This window comes from Stereum hirsutum, assembly GCF_000264905.1.
Source record: "Stereum hirsutum FP-91666 SS1 unplaced genomic scaffold STEHIscaffold_4, whole genome shotgun sequence".
Taxonomy (NCBI): domain Eukaryota; kingdom Fungi; phylum Basidiomycota; class Agaricomycetes; order Russulales; family Stereaceae; genus Stereum; species Stereum hirsutum.
In genome coordinates this window covers 58190-80244 of record NW_006763134.1, presented here as the reverse complement: position 1 = coordinate 80244, position 22055 = coordinate 58190, and the positions used below count along the sequence as shown (strand labels likewise).

General features: G+C 53.3%; 7 protein-coding genes across 7 annotated transcripts; 3 read left to right on the top strand and 4 right to left on the bottom strand.

Moving 5' to 3' along the window:
• Position 1: 1 nt before the first annotated feature.
• STEHIDRAFT_93589 (uncharacterized protein) lies at positions 2–2020 on the bottom strand. Its single transcript, XM_007301594.1, has 5 exons — positions 1877–2020; positions 649–1655; positions 533–580; positions 340–476; positions 2–255 (listed from the first exon to the last, which is right to left on the bottom strand). Exons 2-5 carry the CDS (start codon positions 1604–1606, stop codon positions 175–177), a joined length of 1224 nt encoding a protein of 407 aa, XP_007301656.1. The 5' UTR covers positions 1607–1655; positions 1877–2020; the 3' UTR covers positions 2–174.
• Positions 2021–2166: 146 nt separating this feature from the next.
• Positions 2167–5080, top strand: STEHIDRAFT_93585 (uncharacterized protein; the record flags this gene model as incomplete). Its single annotated transcript, XM_007301593.1, has 9 exons — positions 2167–2471; positions 2524–2922; positions 3073–3167; positions 3239–3531; positions 3615–4013; positions 4087–4193; positions 4273–4420; positions 4482–4758; positions 4810–5080. The coding sequence occupies exons 2-9, from the start codon at positions 2785–2787 to the stop codon at positions 5078–5080; spliced, it is 1728 nt and encodes a 575-aa protein (XP_007301655.1). The 5' UTR covers positions 2167–2471; positions 2524–2784.
• An 878-nt stretch (positions 5081–5958) lies between these two features.
• On the top strand, positions 5959–8161 carry STEHIDRAFT_137919 (FAD/NAD-P-binding domain-containing protein; the record flags this gene model as incomplete). The annotated part of the gene is made up of 5 exons (XM_007301592.1): positions 5959–6091; positions 6471–6986; positions 7055–7353; positions 7415–7927; positions 8000–8161. 5 exons carry the CDS (start codon positions 5959–5961, stop codon positions 8159–8161), a joined length of 1623 nt encoding a protein of 540 aa, XP_007301654.1.
• A 231-nt stretch (positions 8162–8392) lies between these two features.
• Positions 8393–9012, bottom strand: STEHIDRAFT_154385 (uncharacterized protein; the record flags this gene model as incomplete). Its single annotated transcript, XM_007301591.1, has 2 exons — positions 8393–8854; positions 8926–9012. The coding sequence occupies 2 exons, from the start codon at positions 9010–9012 to the stop codon at positions 8393–8395; spliced, it is 549 nt and encodes a 182-aa protein (XP_007301653.1).
• A 381-nt stretch (positions 9013–9393) lies between these two features.
• On the bottom strand, positions 9394–10006 carry STEHIDRAFT_154384 (uncharacterized protein; the record flags this gene model as incomplete). Its single annotated transcript, XM_007301590.1, has 2 exons — positions 9394–9855; positions 9920–10006. The coding sequence occupies 2 exons, from the start codon at positions 10004–10006 to the stop codon at positions 9394–9396; spliced, it is 549 nt and encodes a 182-aa protein (XP_007301652.1).
• A 206-nt stretch (positions 10007–10212) lies between these two features.
• STEHIDRAFT_93579 (enoyl-CoA hydratase) lies at positions 10213–11649 on the bottom strand. Its single transcript, XM_007301589.1, has 6 exons — positions 11428–11649; positions 11212–11322; positions 11020–11138; positions 10764–10922; positions 10602–10682; positions 10213–10531 (listed from the first exon to the last, which is right to left on the bottom strand). Exons 1-6 carry the CDS (start codon positions 11610–11612, stop codon positions 10353–10355), a joined length of 834 nt encoding a protein of 277 aa, XP_007301651.1. The 5' UTR covers positions 11613–11649; the 3' UTR covers positions 10213–10352.
• A 975-nt stretch (positions 11650–12624) lies between these two features.
• On the top strand, positions 12625–21587 carry STEHIDRAFT_93575 (uncharacterized protein). Its single transcript, XM_007301588.1, has 15 exons — positions 12625–13644; positions 13767–14007; positions 14077–14202; positions 14284–14605; positions 14728–15071; positions 15144–16245; positions 16305–16956; positions 17027–17353; positions 17438–18067; positions 18125–18895; positions 18960–19208; positions 19265–20294; positions 20355–21211; positions 21279–21362; positions 21429–21587. The coding sequence occupies exons 1-15, from the start codon at positions 12670–12672 to the stop codon at positions 21573–21575; spliced, it is 7857 nt and encodes a 2618-aa protein (XP_007301650.1). The 5' UTR covers positions 12625–12669; the 3' UTR covers positions 21576–21587.
• Positions 21588–22055: the final 468 nt, after the last annotated feature.

The window sequence follows — 22055 nt, the reverse complement described above, 5'->3', positions numbered from 1 at the left end:
GAAATGTTGACTTCAACTTTATTTTTTCGGTATTTGAAGCGGAGATACAAACGCGCTAGCCACATTTCGCCAACAACAACCAAACGTTCACCCATTCCTCCCACCCATCCTACACCGACCTTATTCGACTTCTCTCATTCTCATACAAAGACGAGCATCCAACTAGGATGTCAGTTAATAAAATAACCCCGCCTCGAAGAATCTCTGTCTGCGGAGGACGAAGTAGACCGCGCGTTTGTGCGGCAGCTCGAATTCCTATGCAACCATACAAATGCATTGTTCGTTAGTGTTTGCGCGACTTGTTTGGTCATTCTATAGGGAAAAGCGAGAGGAACGTACCCTGTTGACTTCCTGCGGTAGCGCCTTGATCAGTTTTGGGATGATGGGTAGGTCTGTACGCGGTTCGCCGACGACGACTTCGGTACGAGGCTCGCGGAGGAAGCACATGTGTTTCATGGAGGTCATGATAGCGGAGACTGTGGGGGCGCAAATTGAGGGATGAGTGAGAGCTGGAGGTATAAATGAGACGTACAGCGCGTATGGCCCCTGAACTTCTGTTCGCCTACCAGGAGGTGAGTCCCTGCCCGGCCAAAGTCATCGTTAATTTTGTAGTCAATCTAAGCGAAACCAACAGTTCCCATAACATACCCTGATCATAATCACCCAAGCCACCGACGAACGTCCCCATATGATCCTCCTTTACATATCCACACTCCCCGTACCCGGCGAACTCTCCATCCCACGCCACCAAGAAACCCATGGAGTGCTTGTCCCTCAGCTTCTCCTCGATATATTTCCTATGGTGCTCGTCGTCACCCTTCTCCCTCCACCCATGGTTCACCCGATCACTATTTTGCCACCGACAGTACGTCTCGAAATGGAGAGGGTCGTTCGCGTTGATATGGATGAACGTCAGCGTTTGGTTGACGGCGAAGATATAACGCGAGTAGATTATGGTTCCGGGTGCGGGCTTCGGCGGACGGAGAGGATGGATGGTGCAGACGTTGGTAGCGCGCGTGAAGGAAGGAGTGAATCCGAACGGAGCGAGGCCGGAGAGGGAAGGATGCGGAATAGGAGCACGATGCCACGACCTCTCGAGCGGTGCACCCGCGCCTTGCCAGAATGCGAGTCTGGAGACGAGGAGATCGGTAGGCGCGGTGGCGTCAGGAGGAGAGAACGCGAGACCGGTGTGGGTGAGATAGATGAGGATATCCTCCACGTTGGCGATGGATTCGGTATCGAGCGAGACCGGAACGACGTCTTCAGAGGGACGGCGGATCCAGAGAGCGTACAGGATGGCCCAAGCATCTTTCGGGCTGAGTTCAGATTTTGGCGAGGAAAGGCTGAGCGAGAAGACGGGGAGGTGTTGCGCTCGGTCGTCGTTCACGACACCATGAAGACTGGTGCGAAGAGTGCGCTCGAGGAATTTTAAGGTGACGAAAGGCGTTTCAGCAGAGGACAAGTCTGCGCCCGCTGCTCCCAGGTAGACTGAAAGACCGGTAGTGGATTCAACGCCTCGTACGGAAGTTGAGTCGGCGAGAGAGAAGGTGAAGTCTGTCGGGATTTCGAACTGCTCTGGCGCATAGCCGACGGTGGAGTTCGCCATCTGGAGTCTGGCGAAGGGATGGAGGATCGGGACGACAGGAAAAAGCAAGGCAAGTCTCCTGATGTATTATTTGCCTTTTTTTCTCTCTTTCCCTTGACCTTGGACATCCTCATCGGTGGCGATGGGTTCGCCGCACCGGCCACAAGAACGCCCGGCGGCTTTCAGCTCTCCCCGAACGATTCGGACTCATCAGAACTATTTGTCCATGGATTCTGTAATTCCCCTCATGGTGATATGCAATCTGATAAGATTTCACCCCATATTTTGCAGATCTCCAACGGTCTCCGCAGGACAGCTGTCAACAACACCGGATCTGCCGCAAATCTGTCGTCATTTGCGCATTGTGCTTGGCAAATGGTGCATGATCTTATCAGATTGTCTGGGCGACGATCATTCCATTTGAACGTCGAACTTTTTAAAAGCCACGAAGACCCACAGCTCCGGCGCAGAAGCTAGTCCGTCATCCTAGTCCAACAGTCCATCCGTCCATCACCTCCACTCTGCGCTGATGTACCACCCTCGTTCTCGTTGTTTCGTCTTGGTGCCTTCGCTCTAACGTATGGCCTAGCGCGAAATGTTCATCCACGGGATCGCATTCCATGCGCTACGTCCGAAAGACGAAAGATATCGACCGACCCCCCGAACCAGCCCACTCCAGAACAGAATCATGCTCGGAGATGCACGCATCTACTTTCGACTCTGCATCTGAAGTCGCTCGGGCTCAGCACCGGTACTGACCTTTAGAAATATTATTGCGCCACACCTTCACAACAATCATTCCATCGCGTTCCATTTGTGTATTCGGGACACTGGTAAACCGACCCTGCTGCATCCCGATTTTTCCCTTCGTCTGGGCATCGAAACGGTGAAATTATCGCCGTCTCGTTCCTCCTTCCAGCGCTTATATACCTCCACAGACAGGACAAGCTAAATATATTCGAAGCTCCAAACTCCATCATTTGACGAACGAAGGTTGATACCGACCCACCTTCTACCTCCTTCCGTCACTACCGCCTCTGTCGGCTCCCGCTCACATTCGACATCTCCTCGTTTTGTTTGGCTAGCTGCCTGCCTGCCTATCTGCCTTGCTTCGCTTCTATCTATCACCTCGCAACTAGCGTCTCTCGATCGCATCTTATCTTCTAAACCAAAACTCAACAGTCTACTGGTCCATCGTCATGTCTACTGCTATGTATACCTCGAATACCCCGGATGTGGTGGTAGATAAAAATATCTATGACCTCGTTGGCTTGGGCTTTGGCCCTGCGAATGTCGCACTCGCTGGTGCTTTGATCGAGAAGTGGGAGAGCGGTGAGGTGAATGCTATTTCCTTGGTCCATCGATGATGTCCGGCCTCCTACGATCTTTGATCTACTCGATCTTTCATCATGCATCTACTCCTCCCTCGTTTTCATCTACTTTGCAAGACACCGAAGTGTTGATATGTATATTTGTGCTACATCTAGGATACTCCGATCCGCGATGTGCTCTTCCTTGAACAGCAAGAAAAATTCAGATGGCACCCTGGAATGTTGCTTCCCGGCGCTCGTATGCAGATTAGGTCAGTATTCACGTCTTCCCTCTCCCTCTTTAATTTTCGCTCACTCTTAATCTTATATTCCCTCGACTTAGCTTCATGAAAGACCTCGCAACCCTGCGAAACCCCGGCTCGCCCATAACCTTCCTCTCGTACCTCCATTCCCAGAACCGCCTCCTCAACTTCATTAACCGGGGAACGACTATCCCTTCTCGAAAGGAATATGCCGATTATCTGGGCTGGGTCGCGAGGTGGACTGAGGAGCGGGGTGTAGGCGTGAAGTATGGCCAGAGCGTCGTTGGGTTCAGAGAGGCCGGAGAAGGCGAGTGGGCATTCGAGGTCGAGAGCCGGGATGCGAAGACGGGAGTTATCACTGTTCGTCGAGCCAGTAAGTCCATACTTCCTCTTTCTCATCATCCTATACACCGTTCATGGATGCGATACTGACTTTTGATCGATCTATCTGTCTAGAAAACATCATCATGTCTCCCGGAGGCAAGGCCAAGATGCCACCCACCCTCTCGCTGCTCACGCACGACTCTCACCCACGCATCATCCACTCCTCTGCCTACGTGACCTCCATCGGCTCCCTTCTCTCCACCCTCACTACTTCCCTGTCCGCTTTCCCTTCACCTTCCTCGTCTTCTGGTCCTGTCGTGTCAACGACGACCCGCCCTCTGCGCGTCGCTGTCGTCGGGTGCGGCCAGAGTGCGACTGAGGTGCTGTTGGATTTGCATGCGAGGCTGAGCGAGATTAAAATCGTTGGGAGTGAGAAGGGGGTGAGGCACGAGCTTGAGATGTTGTTTAGGAAGGGGTCATTGAAGCCGAGCGACGATTCGCCGTTCGCGAATGAGATTTTTGATCCTGACTGTCAGTATTTTTTATTTTTCTTGTCCGTTCGGTGTTTATGTGAATGGATACTGACCTATGGATGTAACTGCAGCGACGAATATGCTGTACAACCTTGGCTCGCACAAGACGCGTGAGTTCGTTACGAGGGAGTACAAGAACACGAATTACGGAGTCGTCAACCCGAGGACTATTGACACTGTAAGTTTATTCCTGCTTTCACTCGCATCGCCATGTTCATCCCACACGGTGCACTAATCTACTGTTCAATGTTTTCTAGCTCTACGAACTCGTCTACGACCAGCAAGTTGACGAGACTATCGCCGCGAGGGAAGGTACCTCGTCCGAGCTTCGCATCCCGAAGCTCAGGCTGAGGTCGTATACGAATATATTGTCCGCTGAAGCTTCGCCTGCGTTCGATGGGGAGGGTAAGTCTCTTCCGATGTATCCCTCACTTCTATCACTGACCCTGTCCCATGATACACACAGCACACGACACCCTCACTCTCACCCTTCAACATCTCCTCGCCAACGACTCTTCTTCCTCCAGCACCTCCGAAAACCCGGCCGCGCACGCATCCCTCTCCAACTCGACCTACGACCTCGTCGTCTGCGGAACAGGTTACGACCGCACCGGCTGGATCAAGCTCATCGCCAACTCGAACGTCGCCTCCCGCTTTGGGCTTAACAAGTCCGTGCGCACTCAGGACGTCAAGGTCTGCTCTGCGGACGAGATCAATGTGCATGACGAAGAGCTCAGGAACATGTTGGGGTATGGTGGACAAGGCAGGGGCAGGGCGAGCAGAAAGAGTACGAGTCCGGCTGGGTCCACGGATAGTAGTGCGCCTTCTACGCCGATCACGCCGCCTCTTCATTCGCTCGCTGCGTCGACGGAGTTGACCCCGCCTTCGTCGGGGACGAAGTTGTACGTCTCGAGGGCGTACAGGCTCATGCCCGTCGAAGGAGAAGAGATGGGTGGGAGGATTTATTTGCAGGGGTGCACGGAGGCGACGCATGGGTTGAGCGATACGTTGTTGAGCGTTATGGGCGTCAAGTCGGGCGAGGTGGTCGCGGATTTGTGTGCTTAGTGGTACCATATGTTTCTTTATTTTTCTCTTGTTTGTTCATCGGTCTTAGTGTTGGGAACTTTGACTTAGGGAACTTAGTAAAATGTGGATAGTATGGATGTGTAGACGTGTTGTTGTGATTATGATCATATTTGCTGCTCTCTGCCTCTCCTCTGTTCTCCAGCAGGCGCCATCTCTCGCCATTTCTCGCTCTTCTCTCCACAACGTGCGTCGTACCAAGTACTCCACGAAAATAAGGAAAATTTGTCGGCATGATTGCAACGTTTTTGCTCGCTCCAGTCGGAAACAATCGACATTCATACAACCCATGATGCAAAATTCTTGTCGTCGGGCCTTGCGTTGTCCAGTGAAAATTCTCGAACCGCATGGACGAATATTCACGATCTTTCCGGACCGGGCTCGGACTGTAGATGTCGCAGGCGTTGCGATGACTGCGACGGTCCTCGCGGGGACCTTATCAGATAATCATGCGTGTTCAACGTTATCGGCGTCCGATTCCGAGCCCGAGATATTGCGAGCCTTTCCGCGTCAATTCCGCGTCGACGTTCTCCGTCTGGAGTCGCTAGGAGTAAAAGTATGCGCAGGAACATAAACAGGCCGTGGCTAGACAAACAGTCTCGCCCTTTTACTTCTCCCTCATTCCCTTCCGTGCTCCTAGCAAAAATCGGAACCTTGCTTTCCTAACCCGTCGAACTTGAGCTGAAGCCCCAGTTATAGCACGCAGTCTGGGTACGTACCCATGGTCCATGGTAATATTAGAAAAGAAAAGAGGGCTGACTTCTCCGTTCTTGTTCTTTGAATAGACCCACATACCCACACCTTTGGTAACACCATCTTACCTCTCGCCCTGTCCATCTGCTCCACGTACTTCGACCACAATGGCCAACGGTGACTTCCCTCTCGCGTCTACCCCCGCACCCGTACCTGTACACGTACAAGGACCTCCTACCGTGCCTCCATCGGTGCATTCGCAGAAGAAGAACATCGTCGTGATAGGCGGTAGCTTTGTCGGTGAGTTTAAACTTTACGAGCCTTCTGTCTTCCATGTTCTTCTAGTCCAAGCTTCAGTCCGTTGGAACGGTAATGCGACCATTGCATGAGCTCATGGGCGTTTGGATGGACACGGAGTGATCTTGTGTTCTGAATTGAACGTGAATGGGTTCCTCTGCTCCGTCGGCGTGCAGCCTGGTGGAACAATACTGTATCACCGCGGGATTATGCTCGGAACGCGTGATTCGGAACGGTCTTTGTGTTTTTCTTAGTTGGGAAGCTTCTACGCCACACGTCCAAAGTATCACCATCAAACCTCGTTCTATGCATCACTAGCAGCCCCGTCTCTACACATGTCCACGAACCCACCCTAACATTATTGTCTATCACCCCGCAACAGGCACTAAATCCGCCGAACTCCTCGCCACCCGCCTGCATACCACGCACAACATCATCCTCATCGAAAAGAACAGCCACTTCCAGTACCTGTTCGCCTTTCCCCGCTTCGCGGTCGTACCCGGCCATGAGCACAAAGCGTTCATCCCCTACAATGCCATGTTTTCTTCCCTCCCGATTCGGAGGCCGTGTGTCTGTGCGAGGGAGGCGGGGAATTGCCCGTGTCCCCGTGAGGGCGAAAATGAGAGGCCGGTGCAGGTTTTGCAAGGGCTTGCGACGGCGATTAGGGAGGATTGTGTGGTTGTGAGGAAGAAGTCTGAGGAGGGGGATGAGGGAGAGGGAGAGGTGGTGGAGGTACCATATGAGTACCTCGTCATTGCGACCGGGACGAAGCTCAGTCCGCCTGGAAGTCTGCATACGGAGGGGAAAATGGACGGAGTGGAGTATTTTAGGGCGTATCAGGAGCAGGTGAGGAGGAGTAAGCGGATTGTAGTTGTCGGTGGCGGAGCCGTTGGTATTCGTGAGTTAACCTTTCTCCTTGATCGCGTCCACTGTGTTATTAGGACTGACGGTGTATGTTGTTTTTAGAAATGGCAACAGATATAGCCGACCACTATTCCAGTCACTCCAAGCACGTAACACTAGTCCACTCCCGATCCCGCCTCATGCACCGTTTCCATCCCAAACTCCATTCGATCATCGCACAGAGATGCTCTGAACTCGGGGTGGAGGTCATACTGGGCGAGAGAGTCAATGTCCCCGAGGGCGGGTTTCGTGTTCCCCGTGTGGCTAGGAAGGGCAAGGGGGGAAGTGCGGTCGTCGAAGAAGAGCAGGAGGAGTTCGAGGTCGAGTTGGGGAGCGGGAAGAAAATCAAGGCTGATTTCGTAGTAAGCTTCCTGCAGTTCAAAGTTCCCTAACGCACGCTCACCTCCCGCATTCATAATATAGATCTTCGCAACAGGCCAAACGCCCAACTCATCCATAATCTCCACATTTTCCCCATCCTCGCTCACGCCTCCTTCTCCTCCCTTTTTCACATGTCCCGCCTCTTCATCACCCTCTCTTCCCCCACCACCCCAAAACCAATTCATCTCAATCCACCGCACCCTCCAGCTCGCCGACACCGCGAACCCGACGCCGCAGTGCAAGCCGAAATACCCACATATCTTCGCGCTCGGCGACGTCGCGCACACGACGCACCATAAGGCGGCGAAACCGGCGTATGCGCAGGCGAGGGTGTTGGTGGAGAATGTTGCGCGGTTGGTGCAGGCCAAGGCGAAGAAGGAGAGAGCACAGACGAGTTGTGAGGTGAGCTGTGAGGGGGGAGCGCATGGCGAGGCGGATATGGAGGATGGGGGGTGTCGGACTTGTCAGGGAGAGAAGGGGATGAGGAAGGAGGTGGAGGTGGAGTTGAAGGAATATGAGGAGCATCCGGTGGGGATACATATGAGTCTTGGTCTCGTATGTGTTTCTTCCTTACCCTCTCATCTTCACGTAGTCGTTTCTAATCTTCATGCTCGGTCGCATCCACAGACCCGGAACGTGACGTTCCGCAATCCCAGTCCGCCCGCCTCGTTCGAGGACGAGAACGCGACACCGGCGATTTGCGAGGTGCATGATGATGGACAGGAGGATTTGAGGATCGGGAGGGTTTGGAGGCAGAGGGCGCCGGGGATTGAGGATTATTGGGTGTGAGCTCGTGTGTGCGCAGGAGAAGAGGGAGGGGTGCAGCCCACGTCTACTGTAATTACTGTCTAATGAGTCGTTCAGAATGAGATTTTCGTTCTATTTGCTCTTGTTCAACAGCGTCATTCAATGTACAGAGAAATTCCCGTCGACCAATGTCTCTAAGCACCGCAGAACATCTACAATGAAAGGTATACTCGACCTCGAATCCCCGAGCACATAACGACTCATCACAACGATCTAATCCTGCTCAAAATACCACAGCGGCATCTCGTCCTCCGGAAGTCCCAACGCCTTCCTCCAGTAATCAAGCACGATCCGCTCATGCTCTTCCGACATTTCTTCGTGCTCTTTTGAGTAGTTGTCGTAGAGTGCAATCATGATGTCGTGTTTTGGGTGTACGGGATATCGCAAATGGAGCCGCGCAGCACGACTCTTTTTCTTCAGGTGCTTCTGCGCGTCGAACATGGCTCTTGCGCGCATGCGGCCTTGACGCTCTACGGGGCCTGAGAACTGTTTGTCTAAGGTGGTGAGGTTGTGTTTCAGAGCATAATCGACGAGACGTTCAGAATCGATGCCGAAACCGAAACGTAAGACGATTGGGCCGCGCCAATGTGGATTACGAGCTAAATTGTGGTCTACGACAAAGGCGGGGTCCAGCTGGGGCGTTGGTTCGCGTTCCGCGCAGTACACTTGGAAGGCCTGTAATTTTGAGTTGGTCAGTACTTGGGGTTGGGGGAAAGCAGAACTGACCGGTACTGACCTGTACTGACCTCTTGGTCGCGTCGAAAGTCAAATTCGAATTCTGGTGAGGGTGATCTGCTGTTGTCAGCTGCAGACTTGGATTCAGATTCAGACATAGCGCTGGTGAGAGTGATCCTTGCGCCAGGTGGTTGAGGGATTGGCTAGTCTAAGGGGACTATGGTGAGTGTAAGTACGACGAGTGTGAGTCGCAAGTGAGTCGACGCTTCAGCGCGACTTCCATCAGCGCGACACGAATGTTGAACTTTTCGGGCCGAGGATGCCGGTTTATTGTTCCCTCGTCTAAGTCACCGTGATAATGCGTGATTAGCCCAATGAGTCGTTCAGAATGAGATTTTCATTGTGTTTACTCTTATTCAACAGCACCATTCAACGTACATAAAACTTCCAGTCCACCCATGTCTCTAAGCACCACACAACACGTACAATAAAATCTCCGAGAACCAACCGAGAACTCAACAACTCGTCACAACAGCGATCTAATCCTGCTCAAAATACCACAGCGGCATCTCGTCCTCCGGAAGTTCTAACGCATTCCTCCAGTAATCAAGTACGATCCGCTCATGCTCCTCCGACATCTCCTCATTCTCCTTCGAATAATTATCATACAGCGCAATCACGATATCGTGCTTCACATGCACCGGATACCGTAAATGGAGCCGCGCAGCACGACTTTTTTTCTTCAGGTGCTTCTGCGCGTCAAACATGGCACTTGCGCGCGTGCGCCCTCGACGCTGAAAGGAGCCTTCGGACAGTTTTTCTTGGGTGGTGAGCCCGTGCTTCAGAGCATAATCGACGAGAAGGTCGGAATCGATGCCGAAACCAAAGCATAGGACGATTGGGCCACGCCAGAGAGGATGGGTGGCTACTTTGCGGTCTACAACGAAGGCCGGGTGGAGTTGAGACATTGGTTCGCGTTCCTCGCAGTACACTTCGAAGGCCTGTCGTTGGTGAGCACTTGAAGCTGGAGGAACAATGAAGGAAGGAAAGAATGGACAAGCTGACCTCTTGGTCGCGTTGATAGACAGGTTCGGGAGAAGATGATCTGCTGTTGTCAGACTTGGTTTCAGATTCAGACATAGCGCTGGCCATGGTGAGTTATACAGAGTGATCCTTGCGCCAGCCGGTTGAAGAATTCGCCAGTCTGCTTTAGGAGACTATAGTGAGTACTTACGACGAGTGTGAGTCGAAGCGCGACACGAATGTTGAACTTTTCGGGCCGAGCATGCCGGTCCATTGTTCCTTGTCGCCGTGAGTGTGGCACCGAGTGGCACTGGCAGACCCAGTTTTTGGGTGAACGGGTTACAACACGGCATGCTTTATTCTGTCACCCTCAGTCATTTTTGAGATACATATACCCATGCATAAACATAAACATACACCCAACCCATACCATGACCCAAAATTTCTTTACTTATACTCACACCCCCTACTCACACTACGCCCCAACAAAAACAGCCCTCCGCCGCCCACTCGCAAACGCCTCCAGCGCCTCCCGCCGATCCCGCGTCTCCAGCAGAGGCTCGTAACACCGTCGTTCGGCGTGCAGGCCTTCCGGGAGAGAGAGCGTCTCGGAGAGGGAGATGGCGGTTTTGGCGGCGCGGAGGGCGAGGGGTGCTGTTAGGTAGGGGAGGTATTAGTTCAATGGATAATGGATAGGGATAAGTGTGTGAGAGGAGATACGTACCGCTTGTGCTCATTTCTCGGGCGAGCTCTAATGCCCTCTCGAACGCGGACTGACCTGTCTCGGCGACGTAGTCTACCAGACCTGTGCGCCACGAATATTTCAGTCAATCAAAAGCTCTCAACTTTGGAGAAAAGCAAAGGAAAAGAAAAGAAATAAACTCACCGATCCGTCGCGCCTCACACGCATCGATCGCCCGCCCCGTAAAAATCAGTTCTTTAGCCTTCGAGCGCCCGATGAGACGAGGCGCGCGTTGGGTGCCGCCGGCGCCGGGGATGATGCCGAGTTTGCATTCGGGGAGGCCGAGTTTGGTTACGGATGGGGCTGTATTTGTATTCGACGTCAGTACGAGGGTGAGGATGAGTGGAGTGATGGAAGTAGAAGGGGGAGAAGGAAGGAGAGGGATAGGGAAGAGACTGACCGACGACTCTGAAATCGCAGGCTAGGGCGAGCTCGAGGCCGCCACCTAGAGCGGGCCCGTCCATCGCTGCGATGGTGGGCACCTCGAGGTTCTCGACGGCGTTGATCATCGCTGTTAGGCTGCGTTTCGTTGGGGGTAGGTGAGTGGAAAGTATCACGAATTATCCAGGTGTATATTTTTTGGGAAGCCTACTTGTCGAGGAACTGGCAGACTTCGGCAGTGGAGCTCATGGCGGCGCGTTCGCGGAGGTCGGCACCCGCGGAGAAGACGGGGTGGGGAGAGTATATTATCAGGACTGTCACGCTATGCAATACGGAAGTTTCAAGAGTGGGTGAGTGAGTGAGTGTGGCGTTTTCGGGTGGCGCGAAAGGGGCAGTGGTAACATGGCTGTGGAGGATGAATACTCACGAACGATCGCTCTCGACTTGTTTCAGCAGCGCGTGCATGTCCTTGACCATCTGCTTGCTGAACGCGTTTCGGGCTACATTACGGTTGAGGGCAAGACAGTGGACGTTTGGGAGGTCGGGGATTTTGTGGAGGTAGACGAGGGGCTCAGTCGGATCCTGAGGTTTCGTTTTTTGCTCGATGGCCATGACGACGAGAATGAGGGCGAGGGGAAGGAGAGCACAGATGGACAAGGGGAGGGGGAGGACGGGCAGCTTAGGATTTACGAGCGGGGAATTTTGGACAAGTGGAGACACGAGCTATGATGCGGGTCGAGACGGATGGCGGGGCAAGTAGATATCCATGTTTTCTTTTCGAATTCTTTCACGGATTAAGCTAGGCGCTGCGCGACCGTCCAGAGTCAGCCAAGCAGTCGTAAAAGTGACGACTGTTCCTGAACGAAAAGTTCCAGCACGAGAGAATTGCAGAGGGTTCGCGAAAGGGGACAAGCAAGGTCTGTCATTCGGATTCATTGGAAAGCACGGGCGTTCGGGCGTCCGGAAAGCTGAGGGTCCGAGAGAAAGATGCGCAGAGAGATCAAGCTGATGTCCAAGATCTGAAGGACGGCAACTGGTCCACGGACGAGACTAGCTGCAGACGAGGAGGACGTGGACGGAGGACTGAGGAGGATGGAGGAACGGCGATGTGGCGAGAAACGAGGTTCTTTGTTGCTTCTTCATTCGCAGCCGGCCGGAGAAGCTGATGAGACACGAGATGCCAACCTTGTTTGCGTTCGCACATCCCACGATCATCGAGGGAAAGCGATTATCAGATAAAAATTGCGGCCTGGAGCATGCGGATCTAAAAGTTTGCAAATGACTCCGGGAGGCTTGGCGGGGCGGATGACGCGCCGCTATCGGATAAGATCAAACGCCGGATCGCAGGCGCGTCAGTCGTCGTCCTCGTCTCGTCATGGATTCGCCATCATCCTCTCGTCCGACAGACCGCCCGACTCGTCCGAACATCTTGGAACTTTCAGCACTTGGAGCAAGGAACGCGGGCACGTAGACATGGACCATGCTGGGCTCTCATGTGTCCATCCTCGATTATTACTCTTGGTTTCCAAATATCGAATAAATGACTGTACGGGTTCGTAAATTCCGGGTTCGGGTTGACTCGTAAGACTGGAGGAAAAGAAAATGCAAGGGGTCTCTGGTCGTTGAAGTCTGTCTCCCTGTTGTGCTTGTGCTTGACTCTGTGTGCGCTATGGACGCCGTCGCCCGCGTCCTCGAGAACTATACTCATCGCTCGCTGCCCAACCTTGGCTCGTCGTCGCGCAACGAACCTCACGCGCCCATACACGTCCACCGCACTCTCACCCTCCCGTCTTTCTCCCACTCTCCTTCATCATCCCCAGATGAGGATAAACATTCTCATGCCGAGGATGTACAGAACACCGTGAAGAAAACGGTCTTAAAAGCATACACTGCTCTCGTCCAGCAATACATCGACTCTCAGGACCTCCTCGTGCACGTCTTGCCCAATTCTCTCGCTCGCTTCCGTGGCGATGATGCTAGCGACGACGACGAGGTCGAGTATCCAGCTGGAGCTACAGAAGACTTGATGTCCTTGCTGGCTCTCGGCGACACTCAGGGTGGCACTTTGTTCCCGGTCGAGTTCGGGTGGGGCCACAGTGGCACCGAGTGGTCCGAGAACGTCCTCCAGCTCCTCGCGAACCTCTCTCTACCACATGAAGACGACAAGCCGGCAGAGCTGAACCTTGAACTTCGTTCAGACGCAGCCCTCATCTCGCCTGCCTCTGCTTCGCTCTTCGTGGACCACCTCGTGCATCTCATCGCCTCCTCCTCCGATACCGCTCAATCTCCTCCTCCGGACGACAACCTACTATCTATATCGCCCTTCGCAGAGAGGTATGACCCGGCGCTTGCGCACCCTGTCACGGAATACCTCCTCCGCACCGCGGCTACGCATCCCGAATGGCCTGCACATGAGATATACGCGTCGGGTGATTTGTGGGACGAAGAAGGGGGAGGAGGAAAAGAGGTGATCACGTATGGAGAGTTGAATGGGAGGAGTAATTCGGTTGCGAGGTGGTTGATTGCGAGACTTGAGCTCAAGGGAGGAGGGAAGGAGGAGAGAATATGTGTTTGTAGGCAGAGGGATGCTTGGTTTTATGTCTTGCAGGCGGCGATTTGGAAAGCGGGGTGTTGTTATGTTTCTGTGAGTACTCTTGTTTTTTCACGCGATTCGTGGTTTCTAGTTTTTTATTGTGATGCTAACGAACGCCTTTTACCTTTCTCTTACATGGTCCATGTTCCTTCCGTCTCACCCTTCCTGCATAGATCGACCCCGACCTCCCGCCCGCCCGTAAAGCCTACATCGCAATCAACAGCGGCGCTTCTATCGTCTTCACCACCCCGAACGAGGCCAAGATCTTCGCTGCTGAATTCGCGAGTGAGAGCGAGGAAAGGACACTGCCGGAGGTCGTCGTTCCGGAAGACGAAGAGGTAGAAAGCAAGGAGGGAGAGGGAGATGTGAATAAGGCGGAGTTGGACGGGTTGGCTTATTTGTTGTATACGAGCGGTACCGTGCTTTCCATTTTTGAAACATGAATACTTTGTACTGACAATTTTATGTGTGCGATGTGGATAGGCACGACGGGAACGCCGAAAGGATGTCTGCTCACCCATCGTGGGCTTTATTGGGCCATCGAGGCGATGTGCGAGTATCCGAGGCCTGTGACGACGCCTGGGGTGGATAAGAGGTTAGCGTTAGCGTGTAAGTCCCCACTCCCTCCCTCCCTTATACTATGCACTTGCTCCTTCCCTATTTACTCAAAAAAAAACCCCCCATCTACAGCCATAGCATTCGACGTCCATATCTCCGAGATCGCACAGTCCTGGGCACTCGGCACCGCACTCCTCTCCGCCCCGCGTCTCTCCCTCCTCGCGGACCTCCCGAGGGTGATACGCGAGAAGAGGGTGAGTCATATGGGGATCGTGCCGAGTATGTTGAGGGCTTGTGTTCCGGGGGGGCCGGGGGAGGTTATGATCGATGATGGCGATGAGGGGAAGAAGAGATGCGCGTTGAAGTATCTCGTTAGTGGAGGGGAGAAGATTAGCGATGAGGTGTTGAAGATGTGGGCGGGCAGGGAGGACGTGATACTAGCTAATTTCTATGGGTGCGTGCTCACACACTTTTTTCCCCGCGTGTACTACGCCTTACCCTCATATTTATTCACTGACGTTAAACTTGTTTTTCTATTTACATCGTTGCCTCCCTTACGCTTCTGTATTGTAACAGACCTACTGAAGCAACCGTCGGCTGCACCTCACGCATCATCCGCCCAACCGATAAAAAAGAAAACATAGGCCGACCCTTTCCCTCCTGCGAAGTCTACATCGCCTCCTCCGTCCCCGCACCCACCACCACCACCAGCACGCGTTCAATACTCTCCGCGCTGCACCATCAGCCCGACCCCGACATCCCGCTGCAGATCGTACCGAGGGGCACGCCGGGAGAGCTGATTGTTACGGGCCCGTTAGTCGCGAGGGGGTATCATGGGGAGGGCATGCAGGAGGCGAATAGGAAGGCGTTCGTGGAGTGGCCGAGGGAGGGCGTGAGGGGGTATCGGACGGGCGATTTGGGTACGTTTCTCCCCACCTCCCCTTTTTTTTGCAGCGCTGATCCTGACTTTAAAATATGCGATGGTGGTGTAGTGAGGATGCTCCCAGACGGGACACTCGAGATCCTCGGTCGGATCGACACACAGATCAAGCTCCGCGGCGTACGCATCGAGGCAGAAGGCGTCTCTGCCGTCCTGCGCAATGCCGTCTCCGCCTCCTCCACATCTGTGAGTGCAGTCAAGCTCGACGCTGCGACGCTCGTGAGCACGCACCCTTCGCTCGGCTCGGGCGAGGTCCTTGTCAGTTTCATTGCTCCGTCGAAGAAAGCGGGCACGGCGGTGCGGGTGAACGTCAAGCCGCGGGTCGTCGTCCCACTTTCACCTCGAGACAACGCTGCGGAAGATGACGAAGGGTGGGTGCAGAAAGTCATACCCCGCGTGAAAGAGGCGGCGAATAGGGAACTGGCGAGTTATATGCGTCCAGCGTATGTCGTCCCCGTGGATGTTTTGCCGTTGAGTATGAATGGAAAGACGGACGAGAAGGTGCTGGGGCAACTGTTTCGTGATACGGAGTTGGGCGTGCTCTTAGCTGCTCAGAACGTCGGTTTTCCTTCCTCCACGCCCGCTACGAAGGAGAAAGAGGAACGGACGATGACGGAGAATGAAGAGAGGGTGGTGAGGTTGATTGGCGAGATCACCGGCGCGGGTGCGGAGGTGAAGTTGGGGCCGGAGAGTAATGCGTTTGAATGCGGGTTGGACTCGTTGGGATTCGCGAGGTTGGCGAGAGAGCTGGGGAGGGGCGTTGTGGTTGCGGAGGTCATGGCACGGGGAACGGTCTCCGGGATCGCGGAGCTCCTCTCGTCTTCTCCCTCAAGCTTGCAGTTGGAGTCTGAAGGGAAGAGCGAGACTGAGGTTTCAGAGATGGAGACGAAAGCGTTGAAGTGGGATGAAGACGCTTTGTTGGCTCGAGCTGTGGCGGTATTCGACCCCGATACGATCGAACGGGTGTTACCGCCGTTCCCGGTGCAAGAGGGTGTACTCGCAAGCGTGACGTCTGGTATTGGGGCGGGTGGGGAAGGGTACGTTCAGCATTTCGCTTATAGGGTGCACAAAGGCGAGGGTGAAGAAGGTGAAGTGGTGGCGAGGAGGTTGAAGAGTGCTTGGGAGGGCGTTTTTGAGAGGCATGAGATTCTGAGGTGGGTCTGGCCCCTTTAATTTTCTGGTGAATCGTGTACTAATTCTCGCAAATCGCTAGGACGGTATTCGTTATCGACGACGAGGGCCTTGTTCAAGTCGTTCTCAAACCCAACTCGACATGCCTCCCATTGACCTCAAACTCCGACGGACCTATTGATACGTCGTTCGGAGACTGGTTCGCTCGGACATCCGCCAATCGCATCGCAAGCGACATTAACCAGGACATCACGACGCCTCTTTTCCGGATTAACGTCTACTCTGACGAGGAAATCTACTTTGTCCTGTCGATCAGTCATGCACTGTACGACGGTATGGCCATTCCGCCACTCATGCGTGACGTTGATGGCCTCTTTTCTTCCTTATCCGCCTCCGAGAATGTCGACACGACCAACCTGGAACCACCGGTCCCCCTCTCCTCCGTCCTTTCTCGCATTCCCTCGAACGATGCCTCTGCACGTTCGTTCTGGATCGATCACTTCAAATCCATCCCTCCCCTCTCTTCTCCCATCCGCCGTTTACCTCCCTCAGATGAAGTTCAAAGTGCGCGAACTCGAAGAGTACTAGAGATGGGCTACGGAAGCGTCAAAGACGTGTGTATGAAGATGAGGGTGACCCCGCAAGCCGTGTTTGCTGCCGCTTTTGCTGTGGCAGGCGCGAGTTCTGCAAAGGGCGAAGGGGTGGGAAGGTGGAGAGATGATGCTGTATTTGGTGTAGGTCGTGATGATGGCCTTAAATAAACGAACATGTGCACTGACTTTGGTCGTTCGTTCGTGATGTTAGATTATTCGTTCCGGCCGCGACATCCCCCTCGAGACTATCGATCGTGCACTCTGCCCGCTCGTCTCTGTCGTCCCCGTACACGTCCCGCTTCTCGGTGATGACCAACGCCCACATCAAATACTCCAGGCCGTACAGAACGATCTGAATTCGACGGCGAGGTATCAACATTCCAACCTGGGGCAGATACAGAGATGGATCGGACGTAAGGATCTCGTAGAAGTTTTGTTCTCTTGTCGGTACGAGGACTCGAACGCGAACGGGAGGGGAAAAGGAGCTGGAAAGTATGAGGGATTTGAGAGTGTGTATGTTAGCCATGCGGCCGCGGAGGTGAGCCTGGCTGTCTTGCCTATCAGATGTGTTTTATATATTAGTTTGAAGACTGACTGACGATGCTTCCCGTGGATTCTATAGTTTATGTTGTCTGTAGAGATCGTGATCGACGTCGTCGCGGACACGGTCGAAGCTCGTGCATCGTACACATCGTCAGTCCTGAAATCCGAAGACGTCGAGAACTTCCTGTGCGGTATCGAATCTTGTGTAGAATCGTTTGCGACTGGTTCCAACCAAACGTTCAGCACCATCACCGCCGACCATACATCATCCGCCACCCACGACCACCCGGGCGTCACCGCCACACAACCCTCTCGCATCCTCGATGAAAAGCTCATGGCATCCCTCTCAACCAGCATCGCTTCATTTCTCCGCATAGAAGCGACGACTATCACCCCACATACCTCCTTCGTCGCTCTGGGTCTCTCTTCTCTGCAAGCCGTCTCTCTTGCTAAGAATCTGAACGATTCGGGCTTCGCAGTCTCGCCCGTTGATATCATGCAGGCAGATTCGGTCATGAATCTGGCCGGAAAAATAGAAGATGCTAATCCTTCTGTTGGATTGGAAAAGGAAGGAGAGGCGGAGAAGTGGTTGGAGGAGTTGAAGAAGAGGTTGTCGAAGGAGTTGGATTCTGAGGCGTTGAAGTTGGACAAGGGAGATATGGTTGAGATCGCGCCGTGTACGGCGTTGCAGTCTGGAATGCTGTCGCAGGTACGTTGCGGCTCATTGCGCAACGAAAGAGATTTTTGTTAACCTCCTTTTCCACAGACAATCAACTCCGGTGGGAAACTCTACGTCCACGCGTTTCCATTCAAACTTCAGCCTTCTTGCGATGTGGGGAAGATGAAGCAGTCTTGGCTTCGTGCCGTCCAGGCCTTCTCAATCCTTCGCACCTCCTTCCACTTTGCCCCATCTGAAGGCGCCTGGGTTCAGGTCGAGCACTCCGTAGAAGACTTCAAGTGGGTACATGAAGAACGCGAATCCGTCGAAGGCGCCTCAACGGAGTTCATCAACTCTCTTTCATTCGCCAACGAAGACGATCTCGCTCGTCCACCAGTCTACTTCCGTCATGTCTCAACTCCAGATGCGGAATACGTCGTGTTGGTCATGCATCATGCTCTCTACGACGGTATCTCGCTACCCATGCTCTTCCACCACGTCCGACGCTTCTATCGCTCTGACGAGCCCGTTATTTCTCCCATGAGTTTCATTCGCCTCGCCGATACCATCGTCATGCAAGAGCACTCCGGGACATCATACTGGTCTAAGGTACTTCAGGGTGCCAGGCCCTCTCTGTACCCTCGCACTCATCAGGAAACAAACGACGTGTCGGCATGGCGCAGCTCTCTCAGGCTCGATATCCCCAAAGACGACGTGCAGAGGATCTGTAGGAGGTATCGGCTACATCCACAGTGCCTGGGTCAAGCGGCTTGGGCGAAAGTGGTGGCGATGGCTACTGGTTGTGAGGATGTGATGTTTGGGCAGGTTGTTTCGGGGAGGGTCGTTGCAGGGGCGAAAGATATCATTGGGCCTGCCTTCGTGGGTTTTGTCTTCTTCCCTTCTCTGGCTTTCTTGCGAGACTTAATACATAGATTATCTGTAGAACACCATCCCATATCGGCTGACTATCGCTCGTGGGCAAACGAACAAGAGTCTACTCCAAGCCGCCCACCGTTGGAACGTCGACTCCCTCTCATGGCAGCATGCCTCGTTGCGTTCCATTCAACGTGCTCTCGGTCTACAAACTCTTTGCGATACGTTGTTCCTCTACCAACCGGGGCACACGATCGAAGATCAGAATGACTTGTGGACTGTCCTGGGAAGAGCTGATGTCGAGCAGTCGAAGACTCAGGTACGTGTGATGTTCGTGAAGTTCGCGCCTCTATTCTGATTTACATTGGTCTACAGTACGCTATCAATATCGAACTTCATGAGGGTTCCGAGAACTATCATGTCTTCGCTTCCTGTGCTGCAGATGTTCTCGACATGTTCGGCCTTCAATCCCTCCTGTCACAATTCCATGATGCATTCGAGTCCATGGTCAGAGCTCCGAACGCTATGGTCCTCCCCGAAGGCTTCGTCTTTGCCGGACCCCCCACTCCTTCCGAGGTTTCCGATTCAGATGTCTTACCTACAACAAGGAACGACGCTCGCGAAGATTCTGCACAGGCATTATGGTCGTCAGAGCAGCAAAAATTCCACTCCATCCTCGTCGACTTCGTTATGCTTCCCTCGGCCTCTGTGACATCAGCCACTAATCTCGCTTCCATGGGTATCGACTCTATCTCCTCCATCCAGGTCGCAGCGTTGGCCAGGAAAGCAGCCCTTCCTCTCAGTGCTTCGGACGTCGCCCGTAGTACAACCATTGCCGATCTCATGCTCACTTTGGCCAAGAAGCTCGAGACAGTTTCCACCAACGGCACCGCCACCGCGACGCCGTCGCCAGCATACAATGTTAGCCTACCTCCAGAGCTCGTCGAGAGTGCTCGTAATCGTCTTCCCGTCAAACTTCAGAGTCAGTTGCAAGATGTTCTCCCTGTTACGCCCGGCATGGAATGGTATATCGGCAATTGGCAGCGTGGCAGCGGGCTCCGTTGGCAGTACGCATTCGCTTTCAGGTCTTCCTGCGGAAAACTTGATGGCTTGAGAATGAGACGTGCCTGGGAGGGCCTGGTCGAGCGGAACCCCTTATTGAGGTCTTCATTTGTTAAGACGGGAGATGCGAAGCAAAGGATCGCACTATGCGTGTTGAACGGTTGGAAGCCAGAATGGGTGGAGGGAAAAATTGTTGCGGAAGACGAGACAATTGAGGTACATGAACAAGCGAGGAAATTCGTGAAAAGCGCTCCGGAGCCAAGTGTTCCGTTTTCGAGGATGGCGTTGTTGCATGGGAAAGAAGATAGCTACATCGTTCTCGGTCTCCATCACATGCAGTATGGTACGTTTCTCTTTTCGCTGTAGTCCTAATGTCCGAACGCTCAGGAGATCACTGAACCAGATGCGTGGTCTATGCGCCTTCTTGTTCAAGACTTGGAGACGCTGTATCGCGGTGATTCCCCAACCTCTTCCGCCGATCTTCGCAGTGTAGTCGGTTATTTCACACCTGCCCTCTCCTCGAAGGACGGACAACGTCGGTACTGGCAAGAATTGTTCGGGACTTTCTTTAAACCGGCGCTCATCCGCCTCAACTCTCCAACACCATCGAGTCCGAATCGAGCACGAAGGACGTGCGAACTGTGGTCGTCACTGTGGTCTGCGATCGGCATGAGACTCCCTTCAGATCAAGAGTCTACAGTGTCCTATCTTCCAAATCGCCGCATCAACCTCATCGTCCGCGATATCTACCCTCCGCTCTCTTCCATCCGTGCAAGGGCCCAATCTGATGGTCTCTCGCTTTCGACTGTGTTCATGGCTACCTGGGCTCGTGTTCAAGCTTATTACACGAAGGACACCTCCGTAACCTTCGGTCTAATGCTCGCTTCCCGAGATCAGGAGTTCGATTCGGGTATCAGCGCAGACAGCCTGGCTCTGCCTTGTCTGAACGTCCTTCCGCATCATATCAAAAACGTTGGTGGCTCCGTCACAATTCGAGAGATAGGAATGCAGCTGATGAAGGAAGAGAAGAAGAGGATGGAGGTCAACAGCCAGGTCGTAGAGAGATCGCGGCTGAGTGATGTTTGTGGGTGGGTGGGGAACGAGGGGAGGCCTGTGTGTAACGTGTGGTTGAATATTCTTCAGGTGCAGGGGCGGAGGGTTGAGACGGAGAAGAACGATGTTCACATAACTAATGGGCATACAGATGCTGAGCAGAAGGCTGAGAAGTATTATTCCGGGAGGCTGCTGAAGAGTCTGACGGTTCGTAATTGTCTCAATTCCCCGCTCTATGCCCCTGACAAGAATTCGTTGTTGACGACTTAAACAGCTCCCTTATAATGTCGTCACACCTCCCGAGAAGCATCGACTTCCGTCTCCATGGGACGAGTCTCTAGTTGTACCTGAAGTAGCAGTGGGTTCTTATCTTCCATGATACCCCATAACCTTAGAATAAAAATCTGACAATTTATGGACATAGGACGAGGTCGTAGTTGAATTCATCCACAACCCCCGAGAGGATACGGTGGTGATGAGCATCGAAGCCGACGAGTGGGTTATGTCTGAGGGGCAAGCTAATACTGTGGCGAAGTCTTGGGCAGAGGAATTGAGAAATTATGTAGCATAGCCTTTGGACCACGAATAGATGACATTCAAAGTTTGCGTTATCGGACCTTCCTCTATTATTCTCGGGGAATAAATTGTATATTTATCCAGAAGCCACTTAGCGGTCCTGTCACGGTCAAGCTGTAGTAACGACATTTGTGGAAGATTGGCCCAATCAGACGGAGAATCACGAGTAGATTCAAGTGATTTGACAAAGAAGTACTTAGTACAGTATGCATACAGTGGTCTCGCTTATGTAGGGTTCGGTTTCGGGCGCCTCATGCGGTTACTTTTGTGGTCTGGTTGTATGTATTTACATACACAGCGCCCCTGGCTCTCGCTGGCGCTATAAAAATACATTTGATTTTAAAATAAAAAAATAATAATAAAAGAGTCCGCGCTCGCGTGGCAAAGGCGTGTGGCGGACGGGAGCCGCGCGGTTGGGTGCGTCCAAGAAATGGGTCGGCCGCGTTACCCAGTTTCATTTGCAAACGACCTTCAT